The sequence below is a fragment of the Guyanagaster necrorhizus genome (assembly GCF_019112545.1).
Source record: "Guyanagaster necrorhizus MCA 3950 unplaced genomic scaffold BT62scaffold_3, whole genome shotgun sequence".
Classification (NCBI taxonomy): domain Eukaryota; kingdom Fungi; phylum Basidiomycota; class Agaricomycetes; order Agaricales; family Physalacriaceae; genus Guyanagaster; species Guyanagaster necrorhizus.
The window spans coordinates 1,979,110-2,002,197 of NW_025064882.1; the positions used below are offsets into that span (position 1 = coordinate 1,979,110).

General features: G+C 47.7%; 7 protein-coding genes across 7 annotated transcripts; 4 read left to right on the forward strand and 3 right to left on the reverse strand.

Annotated features, from left to right (window-relative positions):
* Positions 1–1,516: 1,516 nt before the first annotated feature.
* BT62DRAFT_883679 (general substrate transporter) lies at positions 1,517–3,660 on the forward strand (the record flags this gene model as incomplete). Its single annotated transcript, XM_043182763.1, has 9 exons — positions 1,517–1,661; positions 1,713–1,744; positions 1,799–1,991; positions 2,049–2,100; positions 2,170–2,330; positions 2,384–2,768; positions 2,825–2,996; positions 3,047–3,156; positions 3,210–3,660. 9 exons carry the CDS (start codon positions 1,517–1,519, stop codon positions 3,658–3,660), a joined length of 1,701 nt encoding a protein of 566 aa, XP_043045038.1.
* A 217-nt stretch (positions 3,661–3,877) lies between these two features.
* On the forward strand, positions 3,878–4,783 carry BT62DRAFT_927248 (uncharacterized protein). The gene is made up of 4 exons (XM_043185210.1): positions 3,878–4,200; positions 4,256–4,318; positions 4,372–4,515; positions 4,564–4,783. Exons 1-4 carry the CDS (start codon positions 3,931–3,933, stop codon positions 4,681–4,683), a joined length of 597 nt encoding a protein of 198 aa, XP_043045039.1. The 5' UTR covers positions 3,878–3,930; the 3' UTR covers positions 4,684–4,783.
* A 438-nt stretch (positions 4,784–5,221) lies between these two features.
* On the forward strand, positions 5,222–8,418 carry BT62DRAFT_942522 (glycoside hydrolase family 16 protein). Its single transcript, XM_043187832.1, has 16 exons — positions 5,222–5,745; positions 5,793–5,852; positions 5,899–6,092; positions 6,140–6,230; positions 6,282–6,464; positions 6,515–6,623; positions 6,674–6,689; positions 6,746–6,887; positions 6,936–7,217; positions 7,271–7,453; positions 7,511–7,520; positions 7,590–7,609; positions 7,665–7,775; positions 7,835–7,939; positions 7,994–8,058; positions 8,107–8,418. Exons 1-16 carry the CDS (start codon positions 5,656–5,658, stop codon positions 8,198–8,200), a joined length of 1,755 nt encoding a protein of 584 aa, XP_043045040.1. The 5' UTR covers positions 5,222–5,655; the 3' UTR covers positions 8,201–8,418.
* A 109-nt stretch (positions 8,419–8,527) lies between these two features.
* Positions 8,528–10,639, forward strand: BT62DRAFT_927251 (uncharacterized protein). The gene is made up of 3 exons (XM_043185211.1): positions 8,528–9,429; positions 9,484–10,289; positions 10,342–10,639. Exons 1-3 carry the CDS (start codon positions 8,604–8,606, stop codon positions 10,504–10,506), a joined length of 1,797 nt encoding a protein of 598 aa, XP_043045041.1. The 5' UTR covers positions 8,528–8,603; the 3' UTR covers positions 10,507–10,639.
* Positions 10,542–12,029, reverse strand: BT62DRAFT_927252 (uncharacterized protein). The gene has a single exon (XM_043185212.1). It carries the CDS (start codon positions 12,022–12,024, stop codon positions 10,609–10,611), a length of 1,416 nt encoding a protein of 471 aa, XP_043045042.1. The 5' UTR covers positions 12,025–12,029; the 3' UTR covers positions 10,542–10,608.
* Positions 12,030–13,159: 1,130 nt separating this feature from the next.
* BT62DRAFT_916522 (thaumatin-like protein) lies at positions 13,160–14,646 on the reverse strand (the record flags this gene model as incomplete). Its single annotated transcript, XM_043183997.1, has 12 exons — positions 13,160–13,181; positions 13,237–13,330; positions 13,383–13,406; positions 13,463–13,522; positions 13,579–13,603; positions 13,664–13,728; positions 13,777–13,869; positions 13,931–13,997; positions 14,051–14,149; positions 14,214–14,283; positions 14,333–14,382; positions 14,584–14,646. 12 exons carry the CDS (start codon positions 14,644–14,646, stop codon positions 13,160–13,162), a joined length of 732 nt encoding a protein of 243 aa, XP_043045043.1.
* A 2,259-nt stretch (positions 14,647–16,905) lies between these two features.
* BT62DRAFT_431771 (1,3-beta-glucan synthase) lies at positions 16,906–22,988 on the reverse strand. The gene is made up of 12 exons (XM_043180872.1): positions 22,712–22,988; positions 22,399–22,655; positions 20,738–22,348; positions 20,371–20,691; positions 18,935–20,315; positions 18,702–18,881; positions 18,266–18,647; positions 17,752–18,214; positions 17,369–17,699; positions 17,243–17,316; positions 17,126–17,189; positions 16,906–17,077 (listed from the first exon to the last, which is right to left on the reverse strand). Exons 1-12 carry the CDS (start codon positions 22,917–22,919, stop codon positions 17,022–17,024), a joined length of 5,328 nt encoding a protein of 1,775 aa, XP_043045044.1. The 5' UTR covers positions 22,920–22,988; the 3' UTR covers positions 16,906–17,021.
* Positions 22,989–23,088: the final 100 nt, after the last annotated feature.

The following is a 23,088-nucleotide window of genomic DNA, read 5'->3' on the forward strand; positions in this document are numbered from 1 at the left end:
ATACCGACAATGATGTCGCTACCAGCGTTTCTGAGGTAACTCAACTGTGTACTACTTTTCAGATGTTGTTTTTTTCATTCTTGATGCATCCTCGCACTGTAGGCCAAGGGGTCCCAACATCTTCCTCTGCGCGCTAATTTGTCATGATTGCTCTAGCTCGCATCCTAGTTGTCAAGTTTCAGGCTGATCTTTTCTACCAGCATTTTTAAAACAAATTTCTATAGCCTCCTTCTAGCCGCCTTGATAGAGTCGCTTTAGATGCTGTTAATGGATGTTTCCAGTGGCCTTACTGCCTCGCCCATGTGCACGCTCATCCGTCAGCCCTATTCTTCAACCGGCGCCCGGGTCTCCCGAGTAAATGGTCGGTACTCAGCAAGTCAGTGGATAATTCGATTCAACAAACTATTAATGACGAGAAGTAAAACCATCTTGTTTAGATTTCTCATAGCTGGCTGGTTGAAAAGTTCATTCTTTACTGACATTATACACAGAGGACTCTTATGCGGTTTTTCCGGCTTCCCCAGTTAGGGCACCTGGAATTTGTAGACTGGTAATTGTGGCTCAAGATCCGCGTCGTTCATCACCCTGGCACATTTGATCAAGAACTACGTCAGTCTCGCGCCTTACTTGTCGTGTTTAGGCGTAATAATTCAAGTCGGAAGAAACATGGGCCACCGGTACCGGGCCGTACTGACTCGTATGGACTTCGTAGAGACCCAGTGTACGTGCATAATCTATTTAAGGTTGACAATTCGTTACTCATCGACCGCTGAGAAGCGTTTCACCTTTACTCTGCTATATTTAACGACTCATTCCGTGTCATTCATAGCACTTGACAGCCCTATAAATATGGCCAGAGTCTATTCCGAGTCAAGGCATGATACAACCAAGAATACTGGTAGACTCCCGAAACGCCCGAAACGATGCGCGCTCTCGGTTACATGACTTCATGGTTGTGGAGCTAAAATTCGCAAACGAGGTTCGAACCCACAACAATTGATTATCACAACATCCGGGCTTATTGTTATTCTCATCGGTCGTCAGTTGCTGAGTTGAGATGTGTACTTCTGATGTCAGGAAGGTCATCGATAACAATATTGGGTCAGATTTCCAAGAATCTTGAACGTTAGATGCAAGAGGTAAGGATACTAGGCGGAAATTTTCATGGGTAGTTAAGTCAGGCTTCGAATTTCAACAGGAAAAGTGTGGAGAGGTTCTTCTCTGTTACGTTTCGCCAAGGGCGATCAGGAATCCAGGAATATAGTTTCCGCTGGTGTACCTTGGTGCGTCACTAGTTGTAAAAGCTTCGGAGTTACTAGACTGCGTTCATTTTTGTATATAAGGCAAGATACCTTGAGATGGCTTCTTTCTTTCGTTCACAGTCGTCATCTCCTTACGGTGATTCGATCTATCCGTTGACGCCAGTCCGATTCCCCACAGGCTTTCCGATTTGAAGCTTGCTTACGTCCCGATTTATATTACCTATCTCTATTGGTATCTATCTTGAAGACCCGTCATGACTGACTCTCCTCCGTCTGAGAAGTATGAAGCAAAAGTCTCTGCGGAGAGCGTTCGCGCTACTGTCAAGGATGGTATACCCCATTACATGGGACTTGCTGGGGACAGGCTTCTCTCCGCTATCACCATAACTGCTACTCTTGGTGAGAAAGTTCCTCTCAGCATTGCAAGCGGCGGCATCTGACTTGTTCTAGGATTCCTGCTGTTTGGTTATGACCAGGGCGTCGTGCGTCTTCTTGTCTTGTGATCCATCTTCTTCTGATGAACTTACGATGCGCAGATGTCGGGCATTATCTCTGCCCCTCAATTCTATCGAGTATTTCCGGATCTCAATCCGGACAATGTTGGAAGCAAACATTCGTCCACGATGCAGGCTTTCTATACTGCTATCTACGAAGTTGGATGCCTTACGGGAGCAATCTTCGCCCTAATGTACGGCAACAAACTGGGGCGCAGAAAGATCATCATGATTGGTGAATTTGCATACTTTCACGTTCTATCAGTCGTATTCATTAACGGGGTTCCGGCAGGCGCTTTCTGGGTCTCCATCGGAGCTCTTATTCAGATCACTTCTATGCCTGGGTACGCTGTTGATGATCTCTGTTGCTTCCTATGGATTAGGACTTACGTTTCTCCATATCTGATGTTCAGGCATAAAGCCGGACATCAATTTGTGATTGGACGTGTCGTCACGGGATTCGGAAACGGTCTTAATACCGCAACGATCCCCAGTTGGCAGGCAGAGTGCTCGAAGGCTCACAACCGAGGTCTTCATATTTGCATTGAAGCGAGTATGATCGCCATGGGCACTGGTATCCCGGCTTTTCAGTCTAGTTATTTTATTGGAAACTGATTGTACATATAGTCATTGCGTATTGGATCGATTTTGGATTGTCCTACATTGATACATCCCTCTCGTGGCGTCTCCCTATCGGTCTTCAGATCATATTTGCAGTGCTTCTTGTCCTGGGTATCTCCCAGCTACCCGAGTCTCCGCGTTACCTGTTGTCCACGGGCCAAACCGTCGAGGGAGAACACGTCGTCGCGGCCCTGAGTGCCGAACGCACCGATTCAGAGGCTACCCAGCAGCAGAAACGCATCATTGTTGAAGCCCTTGAGTCTGTTGGAGAACTCCAAATTAAGCACGTCTTCACCGGCGGCCCTTCACAGCACTTCAGGCGTACGCTCATCGGAGCTTCCAGCCAGCTTTTTCAGCAAATTGGTGGATGTAATGCCATCATTTACTTCGCGTGCGTCTTGTCAATGATCTGATATATTCCGATGATGTTCACGCGCTTGCCGTTAGCCCGGTCATTTTCCAAACGTACATTGGTCTCGAGCGAAGGCTTGCACTCATCCTGGGAGGGGTCAACTCTACAGTTTATGCTCTCTCTGCCTTTGGTTCATACCCCATGATTGAACGCCTCGGTCGTCGTAAAATGTTTATGTGGGGTACTGCTGGTCAAGCGCTGTCTATGGTGGGTGGCGGCCTGTGGTGTTATGGCGAGATTCTCAATGCTTCGTTTAGTTCCTCGCATGCTTTTGTCTCATCCCCTACAATGTGGAAGGTGACAAAGAAAATACTGCCACGTACGGCGCCGTTGTAGCGCTCTTCCTCTTCCTTATGGCCTTCGGATGGTGCGGTGTTCCGCAATTTTCAGACTGGTGTCATCTTTTAATATTTGTTATAGCACATGGCTCGAATTGCCTTGGCTTCTGCCGGCTGAAATTAATCCCAATGCTATCCGTACGAACGCTAATGCGATTTCTACCATGACAAACTGGTTATGGAACTTTGCCGTCGTTATGTGGACCCCTCCCATGCTCGATAGCTTTGGTGGTTTCGGCACCTTCCTCTTCTTCGGCATCGTCAACCTTTGCTTCTTCCCTTTCATTTGGCTCTTCTATGTCGAGACAAAGGGACGCACGCTGGAAGAGATAGACATTGTCTTTGCCAAAGCGTACATAAAGGGCGAGTGGTACGTCAAGGTTGGTAACGACCTACCCCGGCTCACTACCGATGAGATCGAGAAAGAGGCAGTCAGATGGGGCCTTACAGGTGATGAGGAGCACCGTACTGGATCGGTAGCGCCATCCGTGTGGGAGGATCAGGGCGTCAGCGAAAAGCCACAGCGTCCTTAGATTCTATCGGCTAACGCTGACTGGTTTATGCCAGCACTTAGTTGGACTTGCATGTACCACATTGCCTTTCAAGTGGCAGGATGCCCCAGGTATGTGCTTCCGTTGTCAGTGTAAATTGTATGCTTCTATGCTGTAGCTAGTATAAACTGTAATTTATCCTACAGCAACGACACTTTTTATGATGCACACTTCTCTTGTGGCTGTGGGATGATGTAAGGTTGATACTTCTCCACCGACCACCACCTCTAAGGTGCCCTGCGTTTCTAACTGATGAATAAATTGAAGCGAGCTTTACCAAGCTCGCCTACGAAGACTTCATCCTTTAGTGCCGTACAGGTTGTTGGTACCAGTGTTTCCACCAAATTGTCGCTTGACCACAGTAGGACATTACCAGCACCTCAAGACGATGTAACACCTCGAAGTCGCGTCGAGCAGTACTGGGCTGCTCGAGCGTTGACTGCGGAGGCCTTACTATCGGCACGAACAGAGCATCATCGGGAACTGCGTACACTTTCGTTCGGAGAAGAGCTGAAGCGTTCAGTGAGCATTGGTTGTTCACGGTTTCGGTGTCTCCTGAGTAGAATGTCGTTGGCAGCGAGAACGTAACACTCTCATAAAAGTAAATGAGGATAAAATCGCGAGAATGGAGAAACTGACAGTGCGTCCTTACCTCATTCACGCGTCCGTTCCTGATCATGTATATTATAACAGTGGGTCCTACTCGGCGTCATAGTATTTCTTGCAATACTAATCGTCTACGTGTCCCATTTGAATCAGCGTCGTGTACAACGTACACAACACTGGCGCTTACCCGCTCATTTCACAATACCTATATTATCCCCTTTCACGTCGGTGGTAGGTTGACATCTTTTCCGTGTGTCACCCAGTTAAACTCTTTATCAGGTCGAGCATGAGGTGTCTGTTATTGGCACGAAGACTATTACTTTTTCTATCACCGTCATCGCTTGCTTTGCATATTTTGTATATCGACATTGGCTCGTATCACGTATTCGCAAAGAATAAGTCTAGGATGGACCTGGACGGTGAATCTCTTGTAAAGCATTATACCGTTGATACCAACAGACTTTCTCTGCTGATACAGCCGTTGGAATGAACTTGTGACATTCTTAAAGCTGATGTACAGTTGCCATAACGTTTTGAGCAAGGCAGGATTTTGATGTATTCACTCGTGTATAAGACACGGGCCCGCTGGTGGACGTATCACCAACAAGAGATGCATTAAAGCCTTCTGTGGCATCAGGTAACCTACCAAGAATCGGCATCTCACAACTAACTTTCATTTAGCCGTGGATGGGTGGCCAGTGACCATCATCTCCGTTGTGCCGTGTTACATATGACAGTTCGCTTGTTCCCCGATTCTTTCCAAAGAACGAGGAAACGACGTTGTAGATAATATTTTCTCGTTGACAGCAGTTTGAATGGCAAGAGCACATGTCACTCTAGCCACCGAGCGAGCTAAGGTGTATTTTAATTCTATTTGAGTAAAATGGATACAGTTCACCCTTTCTTTGTACAAAGGGAAAGAATCGGCTGCCACTACTAGATTCAACCCTGGTCGCACCGCAGCTACCTCGCAGCTCCAAAGTGCCTCGCAGGGCCTGCAACACCCAATTTCATCTGTGATGACTACGGGTTCGAGGCCGACGCCGAAGGCAGTAGTAGAACACCGATAAGTCGGAGGTCGACTTGCCTTCCTCTCACTCGATCTCTGTCAATCAACAACATACACCTATTCTCTTCGGGTGATGCAGAATGTTGTATGGCATTCTCTGCCAACAAATGGCTAGAAATCACCATGAATCGACATGTCTTCTCCGACCATAACTGCGCAGTCGTATTTATAGAATTTGGGAAATGTTCAGGCATCACAGCGGCTTTTTTGGGATGACTGCGCGGGGAGGGTAATGATGACTTTTAATTTTCCTCTCGTCTCTCTTCCACCATCCTTTCATACACGCATCTTTTTCTCGAATCATGGCACGGAGTGGTCATTTCGATTCATCTACTATAAGTCTTTTGGCCAATAACTCATCACAGGGGCTGCGTAGTCGGGATTCAGAATGGGTACAACCTTCCTTGCTTCACTTACAGGTTACTCACAAGCTTTCTAGGCAGATAATCCATATCCCGTAGGGTCAACAGGCTCGAGGACACAGTCATTGTCTGGCAAAGTCCGTGCTGCTTTATAAATAATGATTATTCATTGATGGTCAATAGTTTTCGCTCGGTGCTGACCCTTCAACATGGGGCTCCAACCTGTCACCAAACTTTGCAGAGCCTGATGATGCACTCCACTTGCCCACAGTGCGCAACGGAAAGATGGTAGAAGATGCCGATCTTTCTTTCTCAAGCCGAGGGATTGCCAATGTAGGCTGCTTGACCATCCTTTGTTCCGGAATCCTTGCGTTATTGTGAGACTATGTTGCAGTTGACGTTATTAATCACTTATACTTCGCAGTGTCGGGTATCCCATCATGACGTATGTGCGAGACCAAAATACAACGACAACGACAACGACTACGGCTTTGGGGGTCAACTCTTCAGGCGAGGTCAGTAGAAGACAGCTTACGTTGGGACCTTCTGATGTCCTTGCTATTCAGGTTCCTGACATGGGGAACTTCGGCCTCATTGACGCGGATACCCCCGAAGATGCTTATACCTTCACTTCGTGGCGAGATGGATCTGAGTGGCAACTTGTCTTCTCAGATGAGTTCGAGACTGAGGGACGTACGTTCTATTCTGGCGATGATCCTTACTGGGAGGCAGTCGACCTACATTACTGGGTACGGTCCATCCGAATAGTACCTGATAATTTACTCACGGCTTCTCGCAGGAGACGAACAATATGGAATGGTATGATCCTGCAGCGATAACAACTGCTAATGGTTCCCTTGTAATCACTTTGTCCAAGAAAGAAACACACGACTTGGATTATCAAGGAGGTAAACATGACCTCCCGCGACACGTACTTTAACTGATGTACGCCATGTAGGTATGGTGGCGACATGGTAACTTTCTGGCAGATCTGTGCTATCTGTGTCACTGTATGATAAATTCTTTCCAGGAACAAATTCTGCTTCACTGGTGGTTATTTAGCTGCCTCTGTTCAGCTTCCTGGAATTAACAATGTCCTTGGTTTGTGGCCCGCTGTGTGGTCCATGGGAAATCTGGGACGTGCAGGTTATGGCGCTTCGCTGGAAGGGATGGTATGCATGATATCATCTGCGTTGCATATGGATTAAATTCGCTTCTAGTGGCCTTACACGTACGATTCTTGCGACGTCGGAACGGCGCCTAACCAAACCATTGATGATGAACCCACGGCTGCGCTAACTAGCGGTTACTCAAGTTCGGATTACGCGCTCTCATATCTTCCCGGACAGCGTCTTTCACGGTGTACCTGCGATGGCGAGAGTCATCCAGGTCCTAAACATTCTGACGGCACATACGTCGGGCGCTCTGCCCCAGAAATCGATGTTTTCGAAGCACAGGTTACCGATGACGTTGGATATGTATCACAATCTGGGCAGTGGGCAGTGCGTTGACTTCCCGTGCTTCGTTAGCCGTTTTTGACCATTCTATGCCACAGCCATTCAACAAGGGATACGTCTGGGACAACAGTTCGGACAACTTGATCATTGCAGACAGCAGTATATCGTCATTGAACTCGTACATTGGTGGATCGTACCAACAAGCAACTTCAGTGGTTTCAGAGACAGCTCAGGAATGCTATCAATTACTGACCGGATGCTTTTCTACCTACGGTTTTGAGGTGACCTTCTTCGAAGCTTCGAGATGAAAGCTCGCTGACTTGGGGACATCCTTCTAGTACAAACCTGGTAAGTTGTTGACGTCCAGCTCTAAGGCCGCATGGTGAATTGACACACTGACACTACAATGTTCTCCAGGGTACGATTCTGACGACGCTGTAAGATTTTGATTTTTAACACCGCGTCCTTATGTTCATGCTATCATTTCCGCAGTATATCACATGGGTGAACAACGGATCAGTGGCTTGGACCATAAACGCCGCAGGCGTTGGGGCTGACTCGGATACCGAAATTTCCGCCCGACGTGTTCCAGGAGAACCGATGGTTCGTAAGAGGTTCTGTCGTGTGTCTGATACGTTTCCTTACATGCTTTTGCGATGCAGTATATCTTGGCGAATCTTGGAATGTCGACGAACTTTGGGACTGTAGACTTGGAGCATCTCACCTTTCCTGCAATCATGCTTATAGATTGGATCCGCGTTTATCAGGTTTGTCGAAAGGTTTGTTGGGCATGTTCCGCATGTTTTCTTACGCTTGCTCAGGATCCGGATAATATCAACATTGGCTGCGATCCGGAGGATTTTCCGACTGCTGATTATATCGCGACGTACGTTCACTTCTCTGCTTCCGAGATGCATACTGAAGCTATTTGAAGCTATTCGGGTGCATATACCAATCCTAATTATACAACATGGGTTGATGACTACGGCCAGACATTCCCTAAGAATTCACTGGTAGATAGCTGCTAGATGATATATATTGGTTTTCCGTCGGGACAGTATATACAGTAACATTTTTCATTACAGTGTACTACTAGCGGTCAGGATTTTCTGTCTTATCACTGCTCTCACCTACGCACTACTACGGACAGTCGTTAATCCTTTCTTTCTCATGTAGAGCAGCTTAACTGTTCAGACAACGCTAATATTTGTTGTCTTTGCTAGAGGAGTGAAAATTTGCGTTGTAGAGGATTGTCGATGTCCAAAGCTGCCGACTACTCCTTTAACTGAAAAATAATCAAAAAGTACCAAGTACATGTAATACACGTGGGCCATTGATACGGCCGCACGTGCGAACTGTCTTGGAGTCGCTATCCACGACGAGTAAGCTCGGTTCTCTATTTTGTTCATTGTATGACCGCTAAGGCCAGACATGAGCATCGACATCTCTGTCAATGGTCGTCCCATTGATAAGGGCAAAGGAAGGGCCGTGGATCCGCCCACCGAATGCACGCCTTTAATTCCACATCCCTCGAGCTCGCCATCTTCGTCGGTGACCGACATAGAGCTGTCGCATGTGCAGTCTCGACGAACGCTCTTGTATAAGTTGCTCTACGTTTTCTTTATCTCCCTGCTGCTTTGTACTATCGCTGTTGTCGGCCTCGCATTGCTCGCATGGTCTTACGCTGCACGGGCCTCAGACCTGTCTCCTGATGCAATCATCAACGACGGGCTAGTTTTCGAGGGACCAAGTCGCGTGGATGTACTCAATATGACCGATACGGGTGGAATATGGACTCGAATAGAGGGAAGAATAGGCTTGGACGCTGGCGGCATCACTGGTATGAACAGTGATGACCAGGATAATCTGATGCAGGACTTGTGGAAGTCATTAGGTAGATGGGGTATTCGGAAGTTGGACCGTGTCTCTGTCAGCATGTCCAGTGTACACGTCGTATCTGCGCAAGATGAACGACTGGCATCCCTCACCGTTCCTTCCCTGGAGATAGCCTTAACGCTTGACCCCCCTGCCGACTTATCGTGGCTTCAACCCGTCTCCATGACTGTGTTCATTCAACCGACGACCGACGGTTCTGTCCTGAAATCCTTCGTACAAGAGGCGTGGAGAGAAGGCGCATTCACACTGAAAACAGATGTTGGAGAAGTTGCCGTTGAAGGGGGCGACTTGGGTGGTACCGGCTGGAGGCATAATCTTCGCAGTAAATTCACAGATGTGAACACTGTCATAAAGTTGATAAGTGAGTTGGTGTATTTTGCTGTCTTCATTCCTTTTTCTGATGTGTTTGCTATAGTTCCTAGACTTCCTGGACTACCTCAGCCTGGTCGAAATGTTCCATTTCCTCCCTTAGCAGATCTTATAACTCTTGAATCTTTTTCAGTAATGGCTGTCAATGACGAGTTGACTCTAGAAGCTAGTGCGACCATCATCGATCCGGCGCCTTTATCGTTCAATTTATCTTTGCCACCCCTACCATTCGTCGTATCTCTTCCTCCTGATGTTCCAATTGCCACTGTCATGACTAAGTCATTTACGACAACTCACCCAAATATTATCCTGCATATGACAGGATCAGTACTTCCCTTGCCATCTGGTTCTTCCTCCGTTCTCTCCACTTTTCTGTCACGGTACCTCTCCGCACTGCCTAATCCCATATCTATTTCAACGCCTTTGGTTTCACATCTATCGGTGGAAGCCATATTTCCAGGACCTCAGCCCCAACCTAAGGTTTTGCGCAATGTCACTATTCATGACATGAAGATCAAGCCTAGGGGAAGTAATTTCCTTGCGAGTGGTACCGTCTTTGCACGCGTTGTCCTGCCGAAGGGCATGGACATTGAATTGGACGTAAGTCACGTCCTACCGGATGTGCTGGTGTTCGATGGCGAGCCGCCGCAGAGCAACACCGTCCTCCCCGACCCGCTACCGGAGCATGCATTTGCGCATATACAGCCCGACGAATGGCTGAGGTCGTGGTGTGCTCCGGCAGAAAGCGACGAAGACGGAGGTAGCGCTTTCGCCGTGAGCGCAAAGATGGAAGATGTTCCATTAGAGGTACTTCCTGGACGACAAAAGGCATTTAGCAATTTTGTCAGCAAGGTATTTATCTTTTTTTCTGGACGACACGAGTACTACTAGCTTGCTTTCATAGGTTATATTTGGCGCTGACGGCGCCTTGGCCGGACTTGTAGGAACCGTCGCTGTTCGCGTGGATGTGCCGGGATTACCTTCAGAGGACGATAGCCTGCAACTGGATGGGCTACCTTTTCAGGGAAGTGTTCGTATTGGGAAGAAAAGCACGTTTTTCGTTGACTGAATGGCTCCATTTCTTATGATTCGGACTGACTTTGTAACAATATCAGTACTATAACCACGCATTCCTGTATAGATACGCCATGTCATACATCAACTCTGCATTTTAAGGACTATGAGATCTAAATGAATATGAGCTCTCGTTTTCCTCTGAGTCGGAACTGGTATCTATTGTTACGAGAACACCAGCCTGTAAAAGAAGCTGTACATCACGGGGCTCTTGTTGAAAGATAACATGAACGTTATGTAAAGGGACTCGGTGTTCACGTCTCGAACAAACCAAAGAATGTACTGCATACCAATCATTATAGGAATGGTACTGTAAAGTGCGAAGTGAAGGGCAAGGAGCAACACCGAAACTAGGCTCAAGAGAAGCCAAAGGAATACTCTCAGATAAATCCATCTCCGTCACCGAAGAAAGGACTAAAAAGAAACTATCGAGCACCTCCTGTGTGGCATTGATTTCGTTAAGGTTCAGAGATCGAAGCCTATGCAATGGGATCGTCGAACTCGTCATTCGGGCAAAGCATTCCAATAGAATGGACGCATCTTGTATTGGCTGGGTGGGATCCAAACCACTCCTGACATCCTCCAATGACAGACTCTGCAGAGCCGGAAAATGCAAGCTAGAAACGAACTGAACGGCGTCGTCCACATCCACGAATCCCAAAGTGAAGTGAGACAACGTCAGGGCCGAAATTAAGGTCGATCCTGGTGCGCCACTGGGACATGACCCGATCACCGAAAGGTGGCGCAAATCAGGGGACCCGGCTATAAGGTCCGCAAATTCCTTGGAGGTAGGAAGGACGTCGGGGGCGTGGTACTTGAGCTCAAGGCTGGTAAGGTTCCCGAGGGACGAAGCTGCAGCGCTCCAATCAATGTGAACACCGACGAGGGACAGGTGACTGAGTCCCGGTAGAGGGATCCCACCGAATAACGGTAGGGGGTCTCGTAAGTGTTGGGGTTGGAATGTCTGGCCCTTAAAGGCAAAATAGGCATTGCAGCGAGAAAGGGACAGTCGCTTCAGCGCTGGCAATGATGGTACGTCAAGTTTTTGAGTCTCCGATAAAAATGTATGCATTGGTGCCCAGGTATCGAGAAGGATATCCGCTGCTTCCAGGCGGTCAAGATGCGGCTCAAGGAGTCGGATGACAGATTGCATGCCATTGGAGGTGAAGCCGTGAGGATCTTCTTCCCAGTCCCAAGACGGATCACGGAAATCCATTAAAAGATCAAGCGGGAAGGTATCAGACCTCGACAGCATGCTGTTTGCCCGAAGGTATTGGACAGATGATAATGGGAAATTGAAGCTGATGAATTTCCATAGATCACCGGTCGATAGCGCGACATCCCGCCAGCGGCGGCATGTCTGTGAAACGATAAACGGAGCTGGTATCGTGTCATGCCTAGTCTCCATTGCGGCCAGGAAGAAAATTCTCGCCAACAGCTCGTTGGGAAGCCTGGCGATTGGGAGAGTCGGCGAAGAGTCAATGGAGAGGGTAGAGAGCTGTTCCTCCAGCATTCTTCCTGTGCTGAAAATTTGTTAGACTTCGCTTGGACGTTGATGAACACCTACGAGGACAGAGTGCATCAACGTGAGGCTATGGAGTAGCTAAAGGAGACAGACAACAATTGTCACGTCTTATACGATCAACCTTCGAGGGCCCATCGGGGCCCCGCCGCTGTCTTCGGATATCGGGGAATTATGGTTAAATTTTCAAGACAGATAGGCTTATTTAATTGGTGGTGTTAGAAGAAAGGCAGGAAGAGTTGCCTGAAAAGAGAACAAACACTTGGACGGTTTGAAACATCAGGGTGAGAAATGCTGCTGGGCCGCAGGGCAACCGAGGCATTGAATTGTTGAGAACGAAGCCCGTTCACATGCTTGCTATCCCCACATAGCTCCGAGCAGCGTTCTTTTGACAACATGAGGTCCCATCCGGTCCTTCTCCCGGTCATATATCACTTGCCTATTACCGCCTGTACCTTCAATATCCCATTCACGGAATCCTGTCGTTCAAATTTTTGCAACCCTAATAAATCAGAGACACGATAAGAACGCCTCGTGGTATACAATTATATTATACGCCTAATCCGGGACGATATTTAGGAGCGTCATAAAGTGAGCACGCTAGAAGGAACAAGGAAACGGATAGGAGAGCAATACCAGAGTCCAGGCGTTGAAAAAACTTGAAAATTTCAAGCCCTGACCTCATGCCGATTTGAAACTTCGTAACGACGCCACACAAAAGCGCCGCCACGTGGCCCAATACTTGGGCCAAAGGTTTTGCCATACACAGCCAATTTTTAGCACTGCTTCTGAAAATCAAAAGGAATGCGAGGTTTCCGTAATGTCCTTCGAGAGCATGCATCTGCACTGGACCCACGAACATCGTGACCAGGATCTTCCATCAGGAATCACTGGAAATATCGTTCCATCAGTTTGGCCCATTTTTTAAGCCAACAACTTTACCTGAGGTCTTTCGCGAATCGTTTTTGCGAGCGAGCCGCTTCCGGTCACAAAAGATAAATTTATTGAAAACTATGTTTACTGCAACGTCACTCAAAAGTGTAAGACACTGAAGGGGTATGAAGGTCAAACGCTAAGCATAAATTTAAAAAATAGCAAGCTTTGGCTCAGGTCGCTGCGATTCCCATCAAGGCGGGCAGAACGTCAATCTAAAGACATCATCATCTTAGTGGAAATGAACATAGATGAACCAATTTAACATACGTGTAGTCTGCCGCTAAGTTAGAATCACAAGTCCACAAGGCCGTGCCGCTGGATTCATCGTAGGCATATGCATAAGAGTCAGGACAGTTGTCTTCTGTTGATGCGTTGTAAGAAGAGGGGGATGAATGGTGCTAAAGTTTACATACTAAAGTAGCTGTAGTACGCGACGCCTGCAGCGTTGTCAGTTTACCATGACAAGGAGAGACTGAAATCGGTTGAGACGAACCAGATGAAAGACAGGTAGCAGCGGTATCGTAGCTTCCAGTACAGCAGTTTGGCGAGTCGGCTGTTGTTAGCACAAAAAGTCAGAACGGTATCTGATACCTAGTTGGCCAGGCGAACCTTGATCGCCGTCCAAGTTGGCCTCCTAAAAGGGATAATAATTATTAGTCATAATAGACACGGCTGAAATACTTGGCAGGCATACACAAGCTGATTTACATCCGACGGGAAATCCGGAAGAATCAAAGGGACCCTTCAACACGTCAGGACCTATGTTTTATTCAATAGGTGTTGAACAGATAAAGGAAGAATACAAACAGTTGGGACCCAAATCCACGGGACACGACGCGACACCGCAGCCGACGTTGTTGTCAATTCGCGCAGGAAGATTGTAACCGTCAACCAAAGACACTGAATTCCGTTATGATGATGATCAGCATTCAAGGGACATCACGGGATCGGGGCACTATACCATCGTAATAATCAAGCGAACCATCTCCCTCGAGGGTCCATTCCGCAACCGTCGCGGGTGGTACACCCTTTCATAGATGTCAGCGTATTCTGTCTTTTACACCATACAGCCGTGACTCACGGTACCGGTGTACGGGTCGCATTCAAGGCCGCCGTTGCATCCTCCGTCTAGACATGAATTTGGTCCCGGGTCCGTCGAGAAATCACAGTCTCTGCGTGCCTATGAGAAAAAATATTCGGTCTCAAAACGCAGATTCCTCGGAGAAATGTGGTAAATTCATCACCCAAATTCTGCCTGCCTTCCAATTGTCCGGGACGTAGAAGGATACTGCAGTATATGCAGCCGCTTCCCATCTGAAAAAGATAACCAACATGCAGCAGTAATATCGATAATACAACGAACCCAGTCGCGTAGCTGGGTACGTTCGTGGCGACATTTAAGTCAGTAAACGTCTACAGCGATCTTTGAGTTTCCCTTCAGAATCATAAAGGTAACGGTGAAACTCACGGCAGGCCTAAAAATGGGGTGTTGATCACAATTAAAGGGTCCGATAGAGTACTCATGGAAATTTACCAGATGGTGAAAGGACAGCCATTGTACACCTCGTATATCAGTTAACGAGACGCGAAACATGACAGCGCCGTAGTACGCACCGTGAATGTACGTGCCAAAGTGCCGGATGTAAAGACAAGACCAGCTGCAATAGGGAGTTTCATCTCGACAGTAAGAGTGAAGGTGATCGTGAGGTACACTGAACGTATTCCAGTTGGTTATCCTACTTTTTATACCACGTTGAAGGCCATACCCCAAACAAATCCAAGCCAGGCCCAAAAGCTGTATAGACATGGTCCAAATGACCATGAGGTTCAAGCATTCAATGAACCTGGTCCGCTTCCTGCAAAGGAAATAATCGTATTCATTCACGAAACTATGGTGATGGACCATGCATACGGTATATCACGCTCTGGTGCGCTATAGGGCTCGTGTTGTAGCCAAAAGTAAATTTTCTCGTGCTTTTAGGGCTCTATTTTGGTACACACCGCATGAACATCAACAAATTGGATCACAAGATGGTACTTGCCTTCACTCGGCGTAAATAGTGTTGTTGGGATGTCGACTAGAACGCTGCAACTGACTTTATGACCATACGCTGAGCTTTCTTGTACTAGATTTCTAGTTCGCCATTTCAAGGGATGAAACTAGTTGATTGAAGGCACATGCATCCACGATGGGCTGAAATTCAATTTGGCTTTGAATTTTGCCGGATCTTTAGCTCATTCCATCACCGGTCAGACGGATTTTTGGTGAGCGAAGAGTCTGCTGCAGGTAATAGAAAAGCTACATTGAAACAGATAGTCATTTTTAAGACAGACTCGGAGAGACCAGGGCAAATGATGACGGACTTGCAGTATTTTGCTAAAAGACTAGACAGAGGACAGTTAGGCACATTTTGGAGGCAGTGCCGCGCCCTGAATCCTCATCAAAATCATATGATGATGAGAAGTAAAACACTTGCTTGATCACCTTGGTGTACATGTAGGATCTATATAAAGCCTGCCATGCATGACTATAGCTCTAAATATCAGCAGCTAGGGATTAAAGACACAAAAGAGACGTACCGCGGCCTTGAATTGCCGCCGCTGCACGACAGTCTTGATGCAGATTGGAATTCTGACGGATTGCTATCCGAATTGGCCCCTGCCTGATCTCGAGTAGTACTAGATGTCGTGAAGCAGCCGCGGAATATACGTATGCGAACAGCCACGCCCCGCAGGAAAGAAGTGAAAACGCGAAAAGACTGTTGGGATTGTTGACTCGTATGCGACGATCATAGGGTAAACTTATTTTCGAAAAACATCTAGAGGGAAAGTATTAGATTGAAGGTATAGTGTTTGTTGGCTGCGGGGTCAGAGCTGCAGCGCTTTCTCCCACTTAGTAGCTAACATCGAGATGAATCTCAACAATATCCAGGGAAAGATATCTAGACGCGGCTCAGTCCGATATGATAGCTTCTATTGTTCACGTCGCGGTGTTTGCAGGCACACACTTGGATATGGGAGAAATTAGTCCTGATAGTTATGAGCCACACACGGTAGCCGCGTACCGACTACATAACTACTCGCTTTGTCAACCCTCTAGCGCGAGAGTTGCTGAGACCACATGTGCCTGCTCTTCTGTTGGATGAATAGGAGCGAAGAGAGCCGTCAAACGCACCCAGATCCGTCCAGCCTTTCAATTCCTGGGAACGTTAACTAATATGGACGTTGTCTAGGAGGCCCAGTCGGGACATCGATGTTTTGACAATGTAACAAGCCACAGATATGTCGCCTTAATAAAGAAATTCACAAGTCTGAATATTCTGAGGTACATTTACGTCCGTGAGGATTTTCGATGCTTTCCTGCCTCGTTACTCAAAGAAAAGACTAAAGGGGTGTTGAAGTTAGCGCAGACCTACTTTCAGATTCTAGAAACAAGGTTCTACTCGGACCATGACCACACCACGTATCTTTGGAGCCTGAAAGCACCCTTTTCTGGCTCGGAGGCGACATGCGGCTGTCAAGATAGATACCCAGGCCTTAAAACATCTTCTACCCCATAAGTTTATGATCCAGCACGGCAGCAATATTAGCCCTGTAAGAGAGAAACAAGGTTTCCTACATTTGAGGAAAGTGCAGACTTGTTGGGGACTGCAGGTTTTGATTTCATGATTATCTGCACCATGATAATTGACGTCTACAAAGAAGTCCGTGGTCAATAGAATATCGATGACTAGAAGAATAACATTATCCCTACAATAACAGGACGAGTTCCAGGCGGCCTTATGTTCCTCCTGCTCGAGTATGAAGCCCAAATAAAACATTCATTACTCTGCAAACCCGCTCGGAACAACGACGGAATCCGTGGACGACAATATGATAGAATTCGTACTGGTAGGCTTACAATAAATGTCCTTGTGATAAGATTATCCATGGCGTGCTGTGCGAGACAGCCCCAGAAGAAGTCCATAAGTATCCCAGCACCAGTGAAATCGTGACAAGAATCAAAATAGTGAAGTACACAGAGTCTAAGAATCGTGAAAATCGTAGTCCTGTTATAGGCTGTTGCATATGGAACAATCGAAATTGAGGGTCGTGCGGAACACAGCGGCTGAAAAGATTTCAGTGGAAATCCATCGTGGAACCAAAAGGAACTTACGAAGAGCAATTAGTAACACGAATAGAGCAATGACAGCAACGTATATTGTCCCGTATTTTATTATCTGGAGGCAGGTTAGAACCAGATCTATACAGTCGAAAACCCAATAACACGCACAATCCAGCGACGCTGTCTTTTCTGTTTTATAGAATACAGAGGCGCACGGATTTGTTTTGAGGGACGCAGCCAAACTGGGAGGACAATGTCAGTACATCAGAAGAGCGAGAAAAGAAAAAACCATACATAGTATTGTGGCATGGAATCGATCAAAGTAAGGAACTAAGATAGGGGGCGTCAACATGAACAGAAGAATATGCCCGATGATCAAATCAGAACTCCAAAGCGATAGCTCAATGATTTTCACGATATACTCTCGTGCAGGTTGTGACATGACATGAGCACCGAGACCGCGACCGTACCACCGACCTGTCCACCACGCACGATTAGTCTCGTCGTGCTTGAACTCTCGAGACAGGAAGACAGAGATGAGAATTTTGTGGACAGCTCGCTGGATCGATATGACAGTGATCAAACCCAGTACCGCATGGGAAACATTCCATAGTTCGAGGAACCACTGGGATTGAAAGATTAGTACCTAAATGACTCGTGGTTGATATGATACTGACCAAGAACTCAAAGAATCCAACCATTCCAACGGCGCCAAGTATATGTGCTGTAAACGCCATGACGGAACCGAAGAGGGGGAAGAGTGGGTCTAGCATAGGTCCGAGGAAAAGACTGATGAGGAATAGCGTCAGCAAAATTGCTGCATTCCATACAATAGGCCCCAAAGAAATAACTGCGATTCGGACAAGAGGGCTGGGCGGTGTTTCGCCATTCACAGGGAACGACTTCACAAACGTATACGCGATAATGAAAAGAATAGCCATCACAACGGGGAAGATAACCTCTGAGAAGATGACAGCATGCCAGCTAGCGCGCGGTACGTCACCGGAAAGCTTCTCGGACGGATGCCCAAGTTTCTTCTTCTTGTAACCAGTGATCATTGTCCGCGACAGTCTGCAATATCCGATCCACGAGTTGTTGTGAGACCGAGAGTTACCCCTGGACATCCACCGCAAAAATTCCCTGTGGGTACATGGTTAGAAACTTCAAGGGTAGGAGTAATTGTGCGGTTACCTGTAATCTATTATGAAATCGGAAAAGACAAACTGATGGGGGTTGAACAAGAACGGGGCGACACAAAGAGCGACAATGGATATCCAGAAGTAGATCAGGAATGGCGTCCAGAGTGACAGGGTAACATAAAGCAACATGACCAACGATCGCATGCCAAGGTAGATACTAGGTCCTGCAAACCGAGAAAACAGGATGTTGAAATATATCCTACTAGTGGCAAAGCCACGTCCAGTAGCGATGTAACGCGCTCCACCAAAAGTCAAGTTGCTTAAGATGGAATGGGTGTAAATCTGAGTGGAGAAGATCTCGAACACAGGCGACAATGAACCAAATTGCTTCGCTAAACGGAAAATGGCTTTCCACGTCCCGCGTTCAACCAGTTCTACGAAGATAAGCGTTGTACTATTGTCCTCAAAACATGTCAAAATGAACGAACCTTGTAAGAAGAGGGGTAAGAACGCGATCATGAATACCAGGAAGATACTGAGGATGCAATGTCTGATCCAGTTGAAGACTGGGTCCAAATTGTAGCACCCTGCCTGTCCACCGATGAATTGCCCATCATCTGTGTACCGACAGATAGTAACGCTCGAGTTTAATGTACCCAAGAAAACCACTGGAGAATCTCCCTGAGTTCTGGATCCAGGAAGACAGCCATACAGAACTTACTGGTTACAATGAACAGCTGTATCGACAAGATGACCAGCATATTGTTGATGTGAAACCCGGGATGCCCATAGTAGAAGGTGAGGAACCGATCGATGGGAAGCTGAGTGCCCAGATAATAATACTCTCGACTCAACATCTGTTCACCCATACCCGTTCCAATCTTGGTCTGGAAGTTCAGAATTGTGCCGAATCCAAGATCCCTACCCTTGCCGCATTGGAAGTACTCCGTGTGCTTGATCCTGGCGCCACGACCGAAAGCATTCATACCAGCATATATATCCTCGTTCAAGTGTAGACCTTTCTGCGCCTTTGAGACACCCCCACGTGTGTTCATGAACAACGCGTTCAGGAAATCAGGATGACCGTAGTGCAGCTTGCCACCAATCCAGGCCATGGATCTTGCCGAAAGTGTACCGAATGTCTGCTCCTTTCCAGCTGCAAGATCACCTAGGATACCGATATTCTCCGAGAAGATGTACTCTCGGGCACCAACAATGGCTACGGGAGAACGCTTGAACTCCTTGTGACCCCAGTGAGCATAAGGACTTTGGCTCGAGATGTTGTATTCTTCAAACTCAGACAGAACGTTCCTAATCTTCAAGCACTCCTCGAGGTAATTGTCCTGGTTGGCATCGATCAGCTGTAAGTACTCTCCACGATAGAAGATGATGGCATGGTTTTGATTGTCGGACTTGCCATCACCTAAGATAGGGTTCCCAGGGAGCTCAATACGGAACTTCGGTTTGCGTCGACCAGTCTCAGAGATGAACTCGCTATGTCCATCGATGAGCGCCGAGAAGATCCTGGGATCACCACCCTCCTTCCTAGGCGGCTCTTCCTCAAGATATGCAATCTGCAGATCTGGATATGCGCGTAGTAAGAACTCTGCATTCTCCTGTTCCTCCTTGTTGAACTTGGAGTACCTCTGCATTGAGACCACAAACTTGAACTTGCGGCGAGCCATGCGCTCAAGCTCACGTTCAAGTTTATCCGTATTTCCCCCAAACATTTGGACGACTTCAGGATTCTCGACACGGTACAGAAGTTTGATGGCCTTCGAGTAGTTCATCATACCGGAGACTGTGCGGTACAGGGTTTGAGCACGAAGGGAAGCCCAAATACGTGTTCGAAGAGTAAATTCCGGCGCAGCGCTCTTGAAACCGATAAAGTAGAACGGAAGATCATCCGTCTTTGACTGCGCCTTCTCGTTGTCTCCGAATGGATTCGTGCCGTTAAACATAGCCGATTCTTCAGCCAGAATCTTTGTGTCCCTAACGAAATTCTCCCACTCTACGGGGTGAAGCTGCTTCAAATACTCCAAAAGCGTGACACGGGTGTTCTTGTCCTCTTCACGAATGATCTCCCGAAGCGAAAGCAGAATCTGCGCAAAGGGGTGACGTCATTTCGGAGCATTTAACGAGCCATACCAAACCCACCTTTTCGCTATAGTGTGGCGTGAGAACCGTGAACGTAGGCATAGCATCCACAGGCAGAGGCTCCGGCATGGCTGTCGTCAACGACTGCGCGAAGAACGAAATGCGTCGTTCTGCCTCGCTACCCCTCGGGAAGAATTCACCCTTGAAACCTTTGTCATTCTGTGAGATGAAGAAGGGAGGCGCACGCAAACTGCGTCGCCCATTCGCACCCGGACCACCATCGACTTGGTGATAAAGCAGCTTTTGAACGTGGTCAATAGATAGAAGGTGTTCTCGATACATGGAGATGATGATGGCATTCCAAATTTGGGAGACCAGGACCTACAAGAATTCAATCACTGTCCATATTGAAGACAAGTAAGTTTACCTTGGGCTTGTATTTAACTTCCATATCGTTTGTCGCCAAAAGCTTCGCGTAAATACGTTTCGGCAGCCGAGTGTAAATGTCCTTCCAAGGTGTCCAGATGGAAAGACCCAGCGAGAACGACCGTCCGATGCTGAACACAGTGTTCCAGATGATGTACCACAGAAAAGTGTCCAGGAAGAATAGGGCCAAATCCATAATGTACATGATTGTGAGCGTGAATGCCGCATGATTTGTACAGAGAGCATTCCCCCACAGCCGGTCGTTGCAACCTTGGATTTTCATTCCCACCATGACTCGGATAGGGTCTCGGAAAGAGAGGGTAAGGAAAAAATAAGATTCGACGAATTTGCAGCTAAAAATGAGGAGCCAGAGGAGCAAGGAAGCAATGCGGGGAGCGGTGTCCAAAGTAGGATAACTAGCGGTAAACGTTTGGCTAGCTAGATACTTCCTCGATTTCCCAGCCACCCTGTCTCCGAACATCCTACCTGACGGCATGATGGCAAAGAGGAGGGTCGCGACGACAGAAATGAAGAACTGGACAATGCCGAGAATGAGGGAGAGCTGGCCGCCAGAACCATTGTTTTCAGCAATAGCAATATAAAACGTGGGTCCACACGTAAGGGCAAGGGTGACGAGGAGGAAGAGAAGACGGCGTGTAAGATGGGAGGTATTATTCCAGGTGGTTGGGATGTAGGAGAATTCCGTGAGGGTGGCGAGAATCATGATGACTGTAGCAACCGCACCACCAAGAGCAGTGGCACTCCATTGTAAAGCGGGAACGTCGTTTCCGTTGACCTGGTAAACGGTAGGGGAATTATAGGCCGTATAGAAGTAATAAAGGGATATGTGAATGACCCAAACTCGGTTGAAGTTGACAAGAAGATGGCCAAAGGAGCGTCGTTCGTAGTATGTTTTGAAAAAGGCCCGATTCCAATCGATGCGATCAAACTTCATGAACCGCTGTGCGGGGGCCAGATCCACAAGGCGGGTTTTGTCGGTCAACACAATCCGAGCGATTCCTTCAGGGTACCAGAACAACTGATTCACATCGTCATACCCAATCACATCCTCGTGATCCCGCTCCCTTCTCACAAACTTGCCATCCACGACCTCATACCCTTGGTCCCGAATGAATCTGTAGAGCGGCTTGATGACCGCCCTCAGATAGAGCCCTTCTGGAACAGGTTCCATCCGGTTTTGGCATTCTGGTGAGCGGTAGTAGTCGTCTGCACACTTGAAAATGAAGCAGAGGCATTCGGGGATAAAACGGACTTGAGCGGCCTCTCCCCACAGCAACAGATACAGGGCGATCTGTCGGAGTCGGTCATATTGGCTCATGTTGTTCATGGCCTGACGCCAGCGCTCAATAGCAGTGTTGAGTGACTTTTCATGCGGGGGCCGCTTTCCAGAACCTCCCTTGGATTTCAAGCGGGTCAGACCCGGATTCTGGGTTTGACCGACAGCATCGTCGAGGTCGAGTTGAGCGGCAAAGTACCATTTACGATAGTTCGCATGGTGTCCGCCTATGTAATCAGCGTGGAGCGTAAGCAGTGCTTGATTGGGGGACATGCGGGATGCTCGGCTATCGAGAAGCTGCATAAGGAAATCAAACTAACCAACAGTGTCAGCAGATACTGAACGGTCCACGAAGGGCCACAAACCATGTTTCTCATAGAGTCCCTCTGAAAACCAAATTTCTGGGTAAGGTCGAGGAAGATGTCTTCGATCTCCTCTTTGGACAGCGGTATTTGGCGCTCTGAACTCCAAGCAGGGTAAGCATCTCGACCACCTTGGCCATAATCAATGAATGTTGGTGTCGATGATTCTGAGTTGCCCATCCGAGGAACGCCCAAGGACTCCGCAGAGGGGGCATAGCGTGGACCATAAGCATCGCCATCGGAGTCGGTGTCTTGTGGGGCTTTTGCAAGAGACAGGTCAGCTACGTTGGAAATCGAGAAAACGTAGTAGACGCACGATATGGGTCATAAGCGCCATTCTGATCATAGAAACCAGTATTGCTGGTGTCGGAAGCATAGGTATCTCTGCGACCATAATCCTCCGAGTCATTATCATAATACCGGCGCTGTGGCGGACTGAATGGGTCATTCTGATGAGCGTCAACGGAGGAGGGCGATGACGAAGGGTAGCCCTCCTGGCTGTTGTGCCCCGGGCGACCAGACATGAGTAGTGGTCAGGAAGAGAGATGGGTTGAGGACGACGGCAGGCAGAAAATGACGAAACAGAAAGCGTGGCAACCAATCACAGCCACACTGCGGACTCTCAATTTTGCTCCCACCGCCTGTTTTCAGTTTCACTTGCCTGCTATGCAGTACTAATATAATCACTGTGTC